The 15,743-nt window shown below is 42.2% G+C and overlaps 1 protein-coding gene across 7 annotated transcripts in view; it reads left to right on the top strand.

The window, feature by feature from the left end:
* The first annotated feature begins 1,922 nt into the window (after positions 1 to 1,922).
* Positions 1,923 to 15,743, top strand: part of svilc (supervillin c) — a 30,856-nt gene continuing 17,035 nt past the window's right edge. For 6 of the 7 annotated variants that reach the window (XM_035654588.1, XM_035654593.1, XM_035654592.1 and 3 more), the window contains exons 1-10: positions 1,923 to 2,079; positions 4,771 to 5,276; positions 7,013 to 7,168; positions 7,291 to 7,452; positions 7,935 to 7,969; positions 10,090 to 10,151; positions 12,229 to 12,374; positions 13,488 to 13,716; positions 14,296 to 14,882; positions 15,094 to 15,217. In XM_035654588.1, coding sequence (XP_035510481.1) covers positions 4,996 to 5,276; positions 7,013 to 7,168; positions 7,291 to 7,452; positions 7,935 to 7,969; positions 10,090 to 10,151; positions 12,229 to 12,374; positions 13,488 to 13,716; positions 14,296 to 14,882; positions 15,094 to 15,217 — 1,782 coding nt within the window. In that variant the 5' untranslated portion in view covers positions 1,923 to 2,079; positions 4,771 to 4,995. The remainder of the gene's footprint in view (positions 2,080 to 4,770; positions 5,277 to 7,012; positions 7,169 to 7,290; positions 7,453 to 7,934; positions 7,970 to 10,089; positions 10,152 to 12,228; positions 12,375 to 13,487; positions 13,717 to 14,295; positions 14,883 to 15,093; positions 15,218 to 15,743) is intronic. The other variant, XM_035654594.1, reaches the window with a different exon arrangement.

Genomic DNA, 15,743 nt, shown 5'->3' with positions numbered 1-15,743 from the left:
TTTGCTGTAAACTACTGACAACACTATTATGAGCACCTTTAAGTTGATGAGTTGGTTTATGTTGTTTCACCGAAGCTTTTTCTGTTCTAGACTTGCATACATCGGAGGAAATGAAGTCCCTTATTTTTTATTATTTTGTGAAGATATTTATGGTGTAATCACTGGAAGCGGATTACACCTGTATTTATGTTTGTATTGACAGATCTACACCAGTTACACTGTTCATTCAAGAAGCATTTCTATAAATAACTCTCTCAAACCCGTCTCTGCATTTGAATGCAACACCGTCGATAACATTAATGATTCACTCAGGAAGATGAAGATCTGTTGGCTGATAGTTTGAACACAAACATCTGCTGTAATGTGTGAATAGATAAACAGCACAGCAAGCTCTCAGCTTTTATTACGTATCCTTGGTATCAGACGCTGTATTCTTCCACTAGTTCGGCATTTTGTTGAGCTAGTTAATGCTCAAAATATCCAACAGTTAACTAGTTAAAGCCTCTTTTCACCTTACTAGTTAACTAGTGAGGCTCAAAAGCTTTACTAGTAAACTAATGAGGTATAAAAAAAACCCTAGTTATCTTTTTTTTGCGCCATTTAAGTTGCAAAAAAGTTTTATGTTAGGAAAAGCTTTAACTAGTTGATTCATAGCCTAACTAGTCAACAAGTAAGGTGAAAAAAGAGGCTTCAACTAGTTAACTAGTAAGGTTCAAAAGCTGTATTAGATAACTAATGAAGTCTAAAAATCCACTAGTTAACTGGCATATAACAGTTGAACTAGTTAACTAGTAACAATGATGGCCTTCACTAGTTAACTAGTCCATATTATTGACCTCACTAATTAACTAGTAAAATATTGAATGCCTCACTGGTTAAATAGTACGGTTGGGAAAAGCTTTAACTTGTTAACTAGTGGATTTTTAGACCTCACTAATCAACTAGTAAGTAAGTAAGTAAGTAAGTTTTATAGCCTCACTAGTTAGACAAATAGAGGCTTTAACTAGTTAACTAGTCGATATTTTGAGCCTCACTAGTGAACAAGTTAGGCAAAATGCCGAACTAGTCGAATAAATTAGAGTTTGATGTCAAGGATATGTAATAAATGCTCATAAGACCATCAAACACAGATCTGATCCATTGCAACTGCACAGTCTGAACAGCAGGGGGCAGTGCTGAAACAGCATAGTGGTCTGGACCCCCAAAACAGTAAATATAACAACACAGCAGGGTAAATATACAGTCAGTTAACACAAATTCCACTCATCTCTATCAGTATCTGGCTGTGAATAATGTGTGTTTGTGTTTTAAAATATAATAATGTGAAATATGTAAAGTAATAGAAGTACATGAGATTTAGAAATGTTGAAGCAGGAGACAGAAGACAAGAAGTTCAACCATTTCTTTTTAAAGTAAGTTTGTTTTTCCATTTTCCATTGAAAGTTGTTAATTAATCCTTTACAGACAGAACAACTGCGTGCACTAGTGAGTGCACTACATACACACACACACATACACAGCAGCTTCATTATATTGTGTTAACAGAGACCCAGAAACCAACCAGTGTATCCAGTGCTGGAACAATAAATGTCCACAGAGGTTTTCTATGGGTCAGTTACTTTGTGGTCATTTAATTAAACTGTTTTAGGACTTAGAGCCATGAGAGCAACATAGTATAAAGTCTTCAAACTAGATTTTGACATATTACATATAAAGACATATATAGATAGCTTTAGGTTTTGGATGATGATGTATTTTAGTAAAAAAATAAATCCGCAATAAATCAAATTACCAACCCACACCTGAGCTGAAGTGCAGCTCTCGTTCACCTGTAGACTCCACAGCAGCTCGACGACAGCAGCGTGTCTCGGCTGCCTCCCGGACAGTGGAAGGGGCGTCCCACGGTCCGTCCATCTATTTATAATCACCCCCCTTAATACGGAGAGCGCTCCACAGCTGCGAGTGTGACTACATTTGGAGCGACAGTCCGTGTAGTGAAGGGCCAGTGGGGAGGGACCGCCGGTCTGAGGAAGGGCAGCGGCACCACTCAGGCCCACTTCACACGGCCGCGCACTGCATGTAAGTACACATGTGACTTTATTCTGCGTTCATTGTCTCTAATAGTGAGTTTACCGTTTGAAAATGTAGCCTGGAGCCAACTTCTGAATATTTTATCACCTTATTACGGTCTCTCATCTTGTTGGTGTTTGTTCTGAAGTTCGTGCTGTGGAAGTTGTGGTGTTCAGTTACTCTGTGAGCCTTTGTGTAAAATGTTTTAGGTAATATTGTCAAAATTGATCTAAAGGCAACGAAGATTTGGCTGTTTAATGTTTACTGGTGGAAAAACATGTTTTACGCGCAATTTACGCACGAATTACGCATGAATGAAACCACAACAACCTTTAATCTTACCGCTTTATGTTTATAATAGCGTGCTACTCTTTATTACTTCTCATATGTATGTTGCTGTAAATGTGTCCGGACACTACGACAGCAATTGTGATAGAATTTGAAATGTTCTCACCATCTCCATCTTTCTTCAGTATGAACTCTTTGACATTCTCGGCAGATACTTGTCGGACAAATTCGTCTAAATAATGTGTGTAATGTAAAAACTGCCATCAGAGCAGCTGTTAATGTGCCACATCCCGTTCATAGCCAACAAGTGGATTATGGTTGCATGAGTTCTTACTCTTTGCCCTGCAGCCACATGCCTTCAGTGTAGAGAGCAGACAAAGGCATAACGGCGACTGCAGCTGCTGATGTCCATTTCTCACATCCCTGTCTTACTCCTGGACAATGCTTGGCTATGTAACCTTTGCATATTCATGCTATATGCTGCGACATTGTACTCACATATCCAGTGGAAGTATGTAGTGAAGGCCTGTGAGTATTTGCCCTTGAATTATGGTGCTCCATAGGGGGCTTACGTGCAGGTAGCCCAGCCAGGACAGGTGTAATTGGGTGGAGGCTTATTGTTCTTGGCCAGCCTTTTAATCTGGTTTACTGTGCTGCTGCTGGACACTGAGGTCCTCTTGTTATGTAACAGCTAATATGTCTCCACTATAAAACCAACAGTTGGCTTGTAAAATATACCCAACACTGGTGCTGGAGTTTTTAAGGTTCTGTTAAGTGGATGATCTGAATTTATATCTTTAGCTCAGCACTAATGGCCTTTGGTTGAACCCTCTTGACATTTTCATTTGAATATTAAACCGCTGTTGAAGTTTCCCTGTCTGAGTCGAATGGGTCCTGTGTGCTTTATTACATAGGTAGTGTCAACTAGTGTTGCTGGATTAGAAGGCCGTGATCCCCTTTGAGCCTCGATGGCATTCCCCCCTCCAATCGACAATCCTCCAGCTTGTCACATGACTTCTACTCTTTAAACAAGTGTGGCCACTGTCAACTCTTACTCATGTTCTGCCAGCAAAAACATAAAGGAGCATGGCGTCAGTGAGGCTGGGGTGGCTTGTGGCTTGCTCCCTCTGGGTCTGCACAGGGAGGTGAGTTGTCCTCTTCCGGTTGGCTGACTGTTTTTGTTCAAAGCACATGTACACGTGTTTTGAAGTGCCGACACAGATACACAGAACACCGGTCCTTGAGCTTGTTGTGTCATGTCAGGGATCACTGAGTGTTACAGTTTAGCTCATTAAAGCTCTCTGTGGCGTGGTCATGTCAGGTCTTCACTAACCTGCTGACAGTGTCTGCAAAGGTGCTGTTAAGTTGATTCAATATGACTTTATATGTGTATATTTTGGGTGTTTCCGATCAGATCTGATCAGTAGTTGTGCAGATTTTGACATTCAGGCTCCACAATCTACACCTCTTTTGTCTGCTCACTCAATATTTTCTTTCCAGCAGTCTGACAGTGAGCAGCAAATAAAATAAACTTTAAAAGTTGCATCTTTTACTTTGTGAGTTCTGCTGCCAGCAGAAGCTTTCAGCCCTGCTGCAGATCTATCTGGTGTACTAAGTCCGTGGCTCTCGTCTCTTTGTTCTGGCTCCATTGTGCTTCCTGCATCAGGAATGCTGACACCCACAGTTTTGGAAAGCGCACGGACACATATGCAAACACACATTTATGTTTGTAGATATTTGTGAGCACACACAGTAGCTCATTTGTAAACCTTGCTGATGGTTAGCTGCTGTCTTTAAATGCAAATCGTGTCATATCATTGCTATTTATATGTGGTTGACAGCCTCAGGCTTTGTCAGTGTTGTTTATTCACTTCCAGGCAACAGGGCCAACAGGGACTTTTTTTGGTTCATCTATGCGTGAACGTTGCCTGGGAACATGTCATAATTCAGATCATCACGTGTGTATTTAAACAAATTTAAAACCATAACCAATCTATTTTTGACAGATAACATGCTCTGTATTGACCTACAACAATTAAACTGGCTATGCAGCTTCTTAAAGAGCATTCAAACAAGAAAACAGTGACCTGTTCATCTTAAGTTACATCCAGGGTTGGGGAAAAGACCAACAAGCCTGCAGACTCAGTGCCATAGAGGCCCGGACCCAGAGTGGAGCAGAGCTGCTGTGGTGTTGAGTTTCAGTGCAAGGGGAGATTCCTGCATGGCACTGCAAGCTGGTGCAGGTCATCTTACATGGACTCAAGCAAGAGACTTAAATAAAAGATGCACTTTTCACTAAAATTTACCTTTCTAGGAAGACATACAGACTGCTGAAGAGCACACAAGTGACGTGCATGTGCTGTGTTTGCGACAACTGCAAGTTGCTTACCTGTTTTTTGTACCTTCTTTCAGGAGCAATGTCTCACCCACCAAGGAACAGATTGTTCTGCAACCCTTGATTGGCGGACTCTCAGCAAAGAAAGTCTTTAGATCCGATGGAATCTGAATTTTACTGGAGTAAAGTCTGGCTCCTGAGTTTTGCCTTAGCTTAAAAGTGGAGAGAGAACAACCCGTCTGCTTTCTCTACCTAAATGCTTATTTGAAGAGCAAAGAATCGACTGAATCCTTTGGAAGGACATGGACGCCATGGAGAACACCGTCCTGGAGCCCAGATCGGAGCGGATTGCTCGTTATAAAGCTGAGAGGAGGCGAGAACTGGCCGAACGCTATGGCAACATGGAGGAGCTCCCTACCAAGTGGGTGAGGAGGGATGGGAGAGAGGTGCAGGACCCAGCGACCCAAGCCCACAGAGGGACACTGAACTCAGATGGCCTCAGTGAACGGGTTAACGGCAGGACGCGAGGGGTTACAAATGGATTAGAGGCTGACGCTCCTGCAGAGTCCAACCACTCGGGAAGGTGAGTCATGTCTGGAGTGAAGGATGCGTAAAGTAATGCAAAAATCACAGCATCTGCTGCTACATAGGGCTAATGTTTCCATAAAATACAACAATGTTTTTTTATTAAAGATCCCCTTCAGACACGTATTATGACATATATACAAATGCTTTAAAGCGTGTCTGTTATGTTTTTTCCACAAAGAAAAGTATAATTTCCACATTAAAATCCTTAAAAAGGCATTACGGAATCTAAAGATATGCTAATTTAGTTAATTTCTAAAGTTTTCCTGCTGGACACAAAATGTCTCCTACGTCACTGTAAATCTCAGTGTCTGTGCACTGGTGGCTTCAAGTTTCTACATCACACTTGTAGAAGTATACTTGGACCAGGATGGACTGCCAAACTATTTGTGATGTCACAGATGATGCTTGTAGCCCCTTAAAATCAAAATTTTCAGTGAGCACAGAGAAACTTTCCACTTTCAGCAGATAAGAACATATGAAAACATCCTTTTAGTGTCAGACTCTGTACGTACATCATTCTGCACAGTGAAGCTCAAAGAAGGAAAACTGATTTTTAAGAGGAGGGGGGACTTTAAATATTTACTGATGGTGCACATAAAATGTGTGTAAGCATCTTTTTAAACTGCAGAAAACATACAGTGAACCCTTCAGGACACGGCTGTAAAAGTCTGTAAAACAATGACCCTCAATAATAACCAAAGAGGTTTTGTGTTGCGTAGCAACAGCACAGTGTAGGCGCCTGTATGTTCTCTTCATCTGGGGCCTGGATGTTAGGGGGGGGGGGGCAGGTGTTTTGAGCTTAATTTGTCCAAACACCAATAAAGCAGAGTGCCCACTTCCTCACCCCAATGACACCTGTCACCTGCTTTAACCTTTCCCAGCTTAACTTCAATACACACTGTAGGTGTTGTCCTAAAATAGCACCTGAGAGCGTAGCATCATGCTGATATCATCACTGAAGAGTAACTAGAGAGAAAGAGGGATTTTAGGTAGTTCTCTACGTTCGTATAGTGCACAGTCTGTCTGTACAAGATGTATGTGGGATGATCTTTTGTATGTAAATTATGCAGAATATGCACAAGAGTGGGTTGCTCTCTTCTTCATCACAACAGTCTGAGCTACCTTTGTTCAGTCACGGCTACTGAACGCTGCTGTTCTATTTGTTTTAGATTCGCACCAGAGAGTTAAATCCGGCTTGATGTTAGACTTACAAGACAATGACAACATTTAATATTTTTACCTTTGGCAGCAGAACGCTAACCCATTTTATAATCCAACCAGGTTATTCCAGTCCAGTTACCAGTCTTAAACTTGGTCTGCTTCTTACTAGCGACCTTTCAGCAGCAGCAGCAGGTCCTTGACTTCACCAGTTGCTCTGTGGCCTTTTGGTACTAATTAAAACTGAGAGGTCTAAATCAGTGGGTCCCAGCAGGGAGTTTTAAAGCCAGTCTGATTCTTCTTATGCATTTGGTTGGTTCTCTCCCAGCCTGACACTTTTCCCATCATGTGGTCTGGGTGCTTTTTCTTGGATCTGGCATTATGAAACAGAGGCTGCCAGCAGAAAAAACGTACAGCTTTGCACCTTTTCCTCGATCAGAGCTTTTATTTGGCAGCTCCTGACGGAAAGGTTCAGGATTGTACTTTTGTTTCTGAGCTCGTTCCTCTCCCCCTACGTACCCCCCCCCAAATCCTGCATCCTCACCTCCTTCCCCTCACTCCCGCCCCCTCCAGGCAGGGTTCCCAGGACTCTGCCAGCATGCTGAGTGGGGAGGGGTACCTCGTCCCTCTTGGACTCGATGCCCCACAGCTCCACACTCGGGTGTCGGTGGGCAAGTTGAGAAGTGCCCTTCTGCAGCAGACGGGGAGCGGAGCGCGACCCCAGAAAGTGTATGGTCACCTGCATGCGTGTGATCCAGACTGTCACTATCAGCCTGTGTACCTCTGTGACAATCCTCGCCTCAACATCTTCTTCCCTTTTCCTCCTCCTGCTCTGTTTGTGCGGATACCAGTTGCCCTACGTCCTCTCTGGATCTGGCTGTGAAGCCGGGCTCCGAGGGGGGTCGGCGACGCACCCGGCGTTACCTCCCCGGCGGGTCAGGTGGCGGTCGCAAGACCAGTGAACGCTTCAGGACACAGCCGATCACAGCCAATGAGATGGAGGAGAGCAGCGGGTAGGGGCTGTGTGCTGCAGTCAGGGCACCTGCTGTGGTTTCTCCCACAGAAGATGCTGTTTGCGGTGATCTTTTTGCAGTGTTGTTGTAGTGTATGCAAAATGTAAGAGACCCACTCACATTTAACAATTCTGAATGTGTTTTTTTTAGACAAAGCTTTTCAATTGCTAATGGTTTGTGTTTGATATTTTACTCCACTAATAAATATTTCGGTCATACTTCGGCCGAGGTGCAGCAACTTTACATAAATACCCACGGGTGGTGTAGTTTGCATGTGTTTGTCCTCCTTCATGACCTCCGCAGTGCTGCTTTACCGAGCATGCAAATATGACACAGTATCTTGGCTGTCTGAGCTGCACACTGAAGCACAGAGTCACACACTGTGAGCTTGAAGCAGGACCTGAAAGAGAGAAAGTCCACATCACCTCCCTGTTCGTATTCCAGCTGGTGACTTCCTGTTCTGCCTCTCTTCACTCTTCTAGGCTGTTGGATGCAGAGGAAGAAGAGAACTCTAAAGGTAAAGGCTGCCTGGCTCAGATTATAGTTTGTTATTGTGTTTTGAGACAAACAACAACAACAACAACACAATGAGAATATCCTATATGAGATATTAAGGAGGCCGCAGAAGGAACAAATATCATGTTGTTGCTGTTTTTGTTGTTGCTGCTGCTGCTTCCAAACAAATATTGTGAGCGCATCCAACTTGCACAGTTGCCTCCATAAACTCATTTAATAGCTCATGAAATAAATCAGGTTGTATTTTTAGGCTCACAATAGTTGATCTCCTCAGTGATGACAGTTTTACGTCTCCCAAAACCATGTGAGCAATGGACCACCGGTCAGTCAGCCCCACTCTAAACCCCCACCATAAAAAGGTTACAAGCAAGTAGAAACAAGAAGCCAACTTGAATCTAGTTTTAATGCCATTAAGACTCATTTAAGGCCATATGTCGTAATGTTTATGTGCAGTTCTGTATATTAACTCCACAAACAAAACATAAGTCTCTTAAAGCTGAGACACTGAAAGTGTAGATACTCTAAAATGTGGCACATCTTGAATTTCTGACAAAAGTTTTCCACACATGTTTGTTTTTCTTGCTATAGATTACAGCCCACTAATTATTATGTAATATTCTACTATATACATAATAATAATAATACACTTTATTTAGCCTTACAGGCTGGAAGGAAGGATTAAAAACATTTCAGGAGAATGCAAAATAAAATCAGACAATTAAAATCATATAGAAGTGAGATCGAATAAAAAAGCAGTATCAGTAAAGATAAATATTAACAATAAAACAAAAAAAAACATGAATTAACTGCACTGGAGTAAATAAAGGATATCAATAAAATACTTTTTGGGCACTTATATGTTGCAATGGAACAAGACAAACGCTATAACAAGAGGGACTTTTACACTGTATTTATTTAATAATTAGTTACAATAGTATTACTATTACCAGGTAAACAAAGGGACCAGTGTAAAAGTATGATGTAAAATAAAGTTATTATTATTATTAATAGTTTTTTGGTAGGTTTACCCTGGGTAGAAGGGTGTGCCTTTAACTATAAAGTATTTTTTTTAGCTTATGTTTATATGTGGTTCCTTGTCTAATATGTGCTGGGTTAATGCATTTATAGTGTAATTTAGTTTTAGGATCTCATTAAACACTTTGTATTTTGACGTTATATAAACTAAAATCATGGATGAGTTATTATCTTCTAACAGATCAGGGGTATTCATTTGTTTTTTCTTTATGTGAGTGCGTCACACAAAGGGCTCCGTCTCAAGACCCATCAGGCCTCGTTGTGTCCTCATCTATATGCTTGTTAACTACAGCCCTGCTTCCATAAAGACGGTTATGATTAGACTAAATAATATCACAGTATGTAAAGAGAGGTTGTAAAAGGGTTGTTCAGAGAGTTTTTAAGCGAGTTAACGAGTGGGTCAAAGTTTAATTTAATATCAGGACTAAAATGCAGATTGATTCAAGACCTTTGTGGAGGAAGAACATAGGCATCATTACAATAGTATATAAATACTCTATTACAAATAAAAGTCCTGCCTTCACAATCCTACTTAGAACTAGTATCAGCAAAATATACTTAAAGTGTCCAAAGTAAAGGTACTGTAGTGTTGTTGATGCATAAATGTGTAAGCAGCATTTTACAGTTGAGCAGGTTTGAACTACTTTATATACAGATATACTTTTATCATTTTGCCTCTTTTGGGAAACAGTTAAGTTAAACCGTTTGTCAACTCAGAGACATTTAAAACATGAGTGAGGGACCCCAAACACTAATTTTATAAGATTATTGTGTATGTTAATATGAGATTATAACTATATTACTATAGCTGTTAGATAAATATAGTGGAGTTAAAAGTAGAATATTTGCAGAATATTACAGAAAATACCTCAAAATCTTACTCAAGTGCTTGCGTAAATGAACTCAGTTGCTTCCCAATGTTGAGAATCAACATAAATTACATTATTTTTCAGTGAGTATTGATTTAAAAGCACCTTTCCTCTCTGCTGATAGCTGTCAGATAGTGTTTGAAGATGAGTCACAAACTGTTACCATGTTTCTTTTACCTTAATGACATGAGGATTTATCTGTTTTTGTCCCTCACAGCTGACGTGAAAACAGACGACAGAGCCAAGATGAGCGTGGCAGCCAAGATGTCTTTGTTTAAAGTGAGTCTGTGTCTGTCTCAGCACTGAAACAGGACCCTCACCGCTGTTCATAACCGGATTATTTGGATGTAATAACATTCATTCATGTACAGTCACAGCTGAATCATCCTTTCGGAAAGTTTACTCATGAAAATGAAACTGTTATCAGGATGTCAGATCCTGCGTCAACTCATCTGACCAGAATCGCTGCCAGTATGTAACTGCAAACTGAAATGTATCCAGTGGAAGAAGTATTCAGATTCTTTATTTAAACCTACAAAAATAAGTTTTTAACTGGTTATGAAATAGTCTCAGTTTAATACTGATGTCTCAATATGAGCTACATAAGCACACCAGACCATCAGTGACAAGACTGGCCTTTTCTGTGTAGTTATTCTTAATTCCGGCCATTGGGTCGGATTCCTCTTGACATCAATGAAACAAGGCTGTGGGAACACTACCACTTTTGACCACAGGGGGGCGCCACAATCAACAACAAGTTCCTTGTTGCTGCTTTAAGTGAAAGTACCAAAGCTATACTGTTTAAGTACGAGGGCTGGCCCCGACTGAAGATTCTCCTCATGGACTAGTAGCCAAAAGTCGACTAGATGTTGAACATATATGATATTAATTAAAATATTAATAAATATTTATTGAATGATTTAAATACATATATTTTAACTGCTGCCTTTTAAATGATAACAGAAAGTGCGGTAATGATTCTGAATTTGTCAGAACAGCCGGCAAGCAGACTTAACTCTTCACAAAAACAAATCCTCGCTGACTGATTGATACAATGGATGATATAGGTATTACGTTACTTACAAATCAACTCACTCCTCTCCTGTTTCCGCCTGAACCCGCTGTGTCTGGTCCTGTTCGGAGCCGCTGTAATTCACCTGACCTACGATGGTGTCGTAGGCCGTGGTCACTGGGAGGCTCATAAGCCTGCTGACCGCTTGCTCCAAACTCTTCTTCTATTCTATGTTGCTCACTCCGGCCCCTGCTTTGCCTTTTTCTCACCTGAAATGTTTTCAGAAATATTAGTTTACTGTTTAGCCGCAATAAGCGGCGGAAACCAAGCAACTCGCAGTTTTGTCAGTGGTCTGGTGCATCTAAAGGGGCCTTGCCGGATTCTGTGTGTCTGTGCCTTTAGGAAGTTTAATTTATAGCAATGCAACATTTTCTATAGGCTCATTATGTTTGTAGCGTCAGTGTTCTCGAGTATGAACTCAAGGACAGTCCCTGACTGCACCAGTGGATTTATCTAATAGTTAAATATGCCAATGTGACATCTCATACTGGATTTATTTAAAAAGCTCGTATTATGGGCTGGCGATGAGTTGTGGAGTAATATATTGAACCGTTAAAGAGAAAGGCTCGTCCGTCATCGACAGTCACCTCAGCTGCTCACCTTACAGTCTGAGTGGAGTGAGCCACTGCTGAGCGCGCAGAACACAACCTGATCATGTTGAGAGATATGAATGGTCAAACAGGTGCTGTCCCTCGGATCCACAGTTTAGTTTAATGCTACAGTCTGTACATATTAAAAGAAAGACACCTGAATACACCTGTCCTTTATAGCAAAGTTGTGGGATTTTCTCTTCAACAGTTACAATCTGCATTCCTACATTTCACCTCCTGCACAGTTTTAGTCATGGAGCACCAGGTGAAAATGTGGCAGACACTATATTACCATTAACAACCACAGCAGCTGTTATAATTAGCTTCTCTGCGGAGGCAGGCGGGGAGGGTAACCGAAGCTGGGCACAGCTCCGGTTACACTGTGACCTGTTGGGCTGGCATTCTATCCACGTAGCCAAGGCGCTCCACCTTACAGCTAGCTGCTTTATTCACCAGCTACCCGAGCCGACCCCCCTCCCTCCCTCTGTCCATCCAAATAGAACAGGAGACATCAGGAGAGGGAGTTTTCACTGCCATTTTTGTGGTCTCTCTTATTACTTATTTAGCAGGTGGCTGCTATTTGACCTGAACGTTGGGGTCCACCTCTTGGAGGAAAAACAAAAAAGGTGGCATTGAACCTTAAAATGTTGTTAATAACATGTTCTCCCTGCCTCCCCCCTCTCCCCCTTTGTAGGAGCTGGAGAAGTCCGCTGCCCCCGAGGCCTCAGCCTTCCTGAAGCCTCGCTCAGGCAGCGTCTGCCATGAGCGCAGGGTCCGCCGTGGCAACGACCATCGCTTTCTGACTCAGCCAATCACCTGTGAGGAAATCGTAGCAATCAGGTGGGGATGGGGAGAGATTTTAACTTAAGTGTCAGAAATACATATATATATATATATAGAAACATTTGGTTGGATCCTTAATGGTTTATATGCTCAGTACAAACTAATATTGGCATGGCACTGCTTTAGATATCTGCTCCATTTTTAGCTCAACCATTTGGGGATGACCTTCATGTGTTTAAAAGGGTACGGCTGGCTTTATTCTAGATTTTTCTTACTGTCAACAAAAGCAACAATGACATGACTCTTTAAAAAGAGGTCACAGATATGCTGTATAGTTTTTAAAAGGCTCAGTGATTTCCTAAAACAGCTGGGTATCAACAGTAGCAGGAGTAGAGTAAGTTAAGTAAGTATCCTTTATTAATCCCTGTAGAGAAATTCATTCTCTTCATCGTAAATACAAGAAGCAGTGGGCAGCCACTGTGCGGCGCCACAAGGACCAAATCCAGATCTGAGCCAGTACCTTGGACAAGGGCACTGACTGGAGAATTAACATTAACATATATCAATTTATAAGTTGTGGATTAATACACATTTGGTGTGCTTTTGAGTTTGGACCACTTTTTGAAGATAATATTTTAAGGGTCATTCACTGATTAACAGGATAAGAAAGAAGAAAATAAATTGGTCAGTTAAACAAAACCATATTTTGAATAGTATTTGAATAGTCAAATGAACCAATTCGAGGAGGCAAAAAAAACGATTGATAAAGGCAACATATATTTATTTTTAACAGGTCAAGTGGTAAAAAGGTTGGGAATCATCATCACCTCTGTAGTTATTAGCAAATGTTACTCAAACTGGAATAAATAGTGCATTTGACAGGGTTTAAGCTGCGGATGAATACACATTTGGTACTCACAATGAGTATTTCCAGCACCAGGTGGTGTATGTGGGATCATAATAAACTACAGTGTGAGTGTTCACGGTGATGAAGAGTGCAACAGTGTGGCTCACTGACATTGGAGCGTTATATGACACAGATGAATAAGATATATCAGGTTCTGGATACACAAACAACAGTAAGATCTATTCTTTTAATGAGATTTGTTCACCATAAGAACAACCCTATCTTGTAATTAACGTGTTTTATATCACATGCACTCCCTGCAGCGCCCCCAAACCAGCACCACCAGTGGAGTCCCAGTCTGTGCAGGATGAGTCAGTGGAGGATGGCGATGAGAGCTGCAAGTTGAGCATGAGCGAGAAGCTGGCCCTCTTCAACAAACTGTCCCTGCCGGGGAGGGAGGCGGGCGGCCCTGCCGAGGGGCCCCCGGAGAGGCGAAGGCAGAAGGGGGCCCGGTACCGCACACAGCCCATCACTGTGGAGGAGGTCAGCCTGGTGAGAACTATATTTATATTACATGTTTCATACCATAAAAACCGTTATACAAAAACTCCTCATAACACCGTTCTCAGGATAGACTCTATGTGTCCCTGCAGTAAAGACTCATCTTGGGAAGACAGATTTCAGATAATGCAAACATGACACCCTGATATCGCTTTAATGATTTTTTAAGCTAAAAACTAAAACTAGGTGTGAAAAACAATTTTAGTCAACTGAAATAAAAATACAAAACTGAAATTATTTTGTGTACTTACAAAAGGAACTGAAATAAATTAAAAACTTTTGTCAATTTGGTCCAATTTGTCAACACAATTTGGCTTTGATGCATATATTTATTGAGATATGTTGAGTCAGTGTGTTCATATTGTAATACCTCTCCGAAACTTCCTCAGTCTTGCCTCTGACAAATACTCCCCATATTATAATAAAACACAGTCAAACTAACTAAAACTTAACACTTTTAAACAATACAAACTAAAACTGAAACAAGCCACCCCCACTCTGAAAAATAAATGAATCTAAACTGAATTGAAAACACAAATTAAAAACAATGTGTATCTCACCCTTCCGTAGCTCCAGAAAGGCCCCGTACAGCTTCCTGCCTTCTGTTTGTCCCCTCATCTGTCTGACAGACAGCAGGCCTCGTCTGTCAACCTAAAACCCAGTGAGATACGCCTTTCACAGCCAAGATCAGACACCGGTCCCGTGCCTGAGGAGCCCAGTGGCCCTACCCAGCAGGGCCTGCGGCGCCACGACTCCGAGCCAGGCCTGAGAGGAATCCTGAAGAAGAGCAGCTCTGGAGGTCCAGAGTGGAGCAGGACGGACGGCGGTCAGACGGATGCACCATTCAGCCATGAGCAGAATGGCGGCGGTTGTGAGGAAGCAGGGATACAAAAGAGGACGGTGAGCACAGATCGGCAGGATATTCCTGTACCACCCCGGAGAGAGAGACGCCAGGCTTCAGGTGTGGAGGGGGGCTCGCTGACTGCCGCCCCCTGGAGGCAGAGGGCTCGAACCAGGAGGGAAACCATTGCCTGCACACCAATAAGAGCCTCGTCAGAGCAGGACGCTCCTCTGGAGGAGAATAACAGCTGGACTCAGCCACAGGAACAGCTGGTTTCCTCTGTGGAGCACAGCTTAGATACTGCCGGGAGAGTTCAGTAAGTATCTGATGGGGTGACACATGCGTGAAAGTGGAAATCAGGAAGGTTTTGCTCTGATTATTATGACATTTTGAAGGATGATGATAAGAATTTGGGGGCAACATTAAATACGTCTGATATTCAGGGTGACAAGAATTTTAAGAATGAGCAAAAACACAGTTTGTACAGTATTTTTGACAGTTTATATTGTATGTGATCTGTCCCAAAGGCAACAGGATGAGGAGGAGAGTGGTAGGAAGACAAATGAAGAAACTGCAGTCGTGGGACACGTTCAGGTCACACTGGTAGACGACACTGTTAAACTGCAGGAGACGACCACCAGCAGAAGTAAGGTAAGAAACGAACGACCGAATTACAGCCACAGCTCTGTCGCTCTGCCCCTCCATAATCTCTAATCCCTGGAGAGTCCAGTTTGGGGCCAGTGGGTATCCGGCTGTCAGCGGAGAGAGATAAAGCTGAACGGTCAGCAGAGGGTCGACAGTAGAGTCACAAACCAAACACACCCTTACAATCGGGCGGTCCCAGCTCTTCCTCTCCCACTGCTGCTCTGCATCTGCCTTTCTGTAAGCCCCCAACGCCACCACAGCGTCCGCCCGTAGTCTCCAGCTTTAAGGTATTTGGGGGTTTAAGGTATATGCTCATCACTCCCCAATATCTCTATGTAAACACATCTGGTTGGAGCCAAACTCTAACTATGTTGTACTGCTGCAATAAACATTTCAAACATGAGTTGTCTGACTGAACCAAGCAGATGGAAGGACAAAATTAACAAAATATATAAAATGGAGATAGTAAATCACAGGATGGGGCACCCTGGTAGCTCACCTTGCTGCAGCGGCCATGGGTTCGACTCCGACC

This window comes from Morone saxatilis, unplaced genomic scaffold (assembly GCF_004916995.1).
Source record: "Morone saxatilis isolate NCDOM2014 unplaced genomic scaffold, NCSU_SB_2.0 Contig14, whole genome shotgun sequence".
Lineage (NCBI taxonomy): Eukaryota > Metazoa > Chordata > Actinopteri > Moronidae > Morone > Morone saxatilis.
This window is presented reverse-complemented; position numbering and strand designations above follow the sequence as displayed.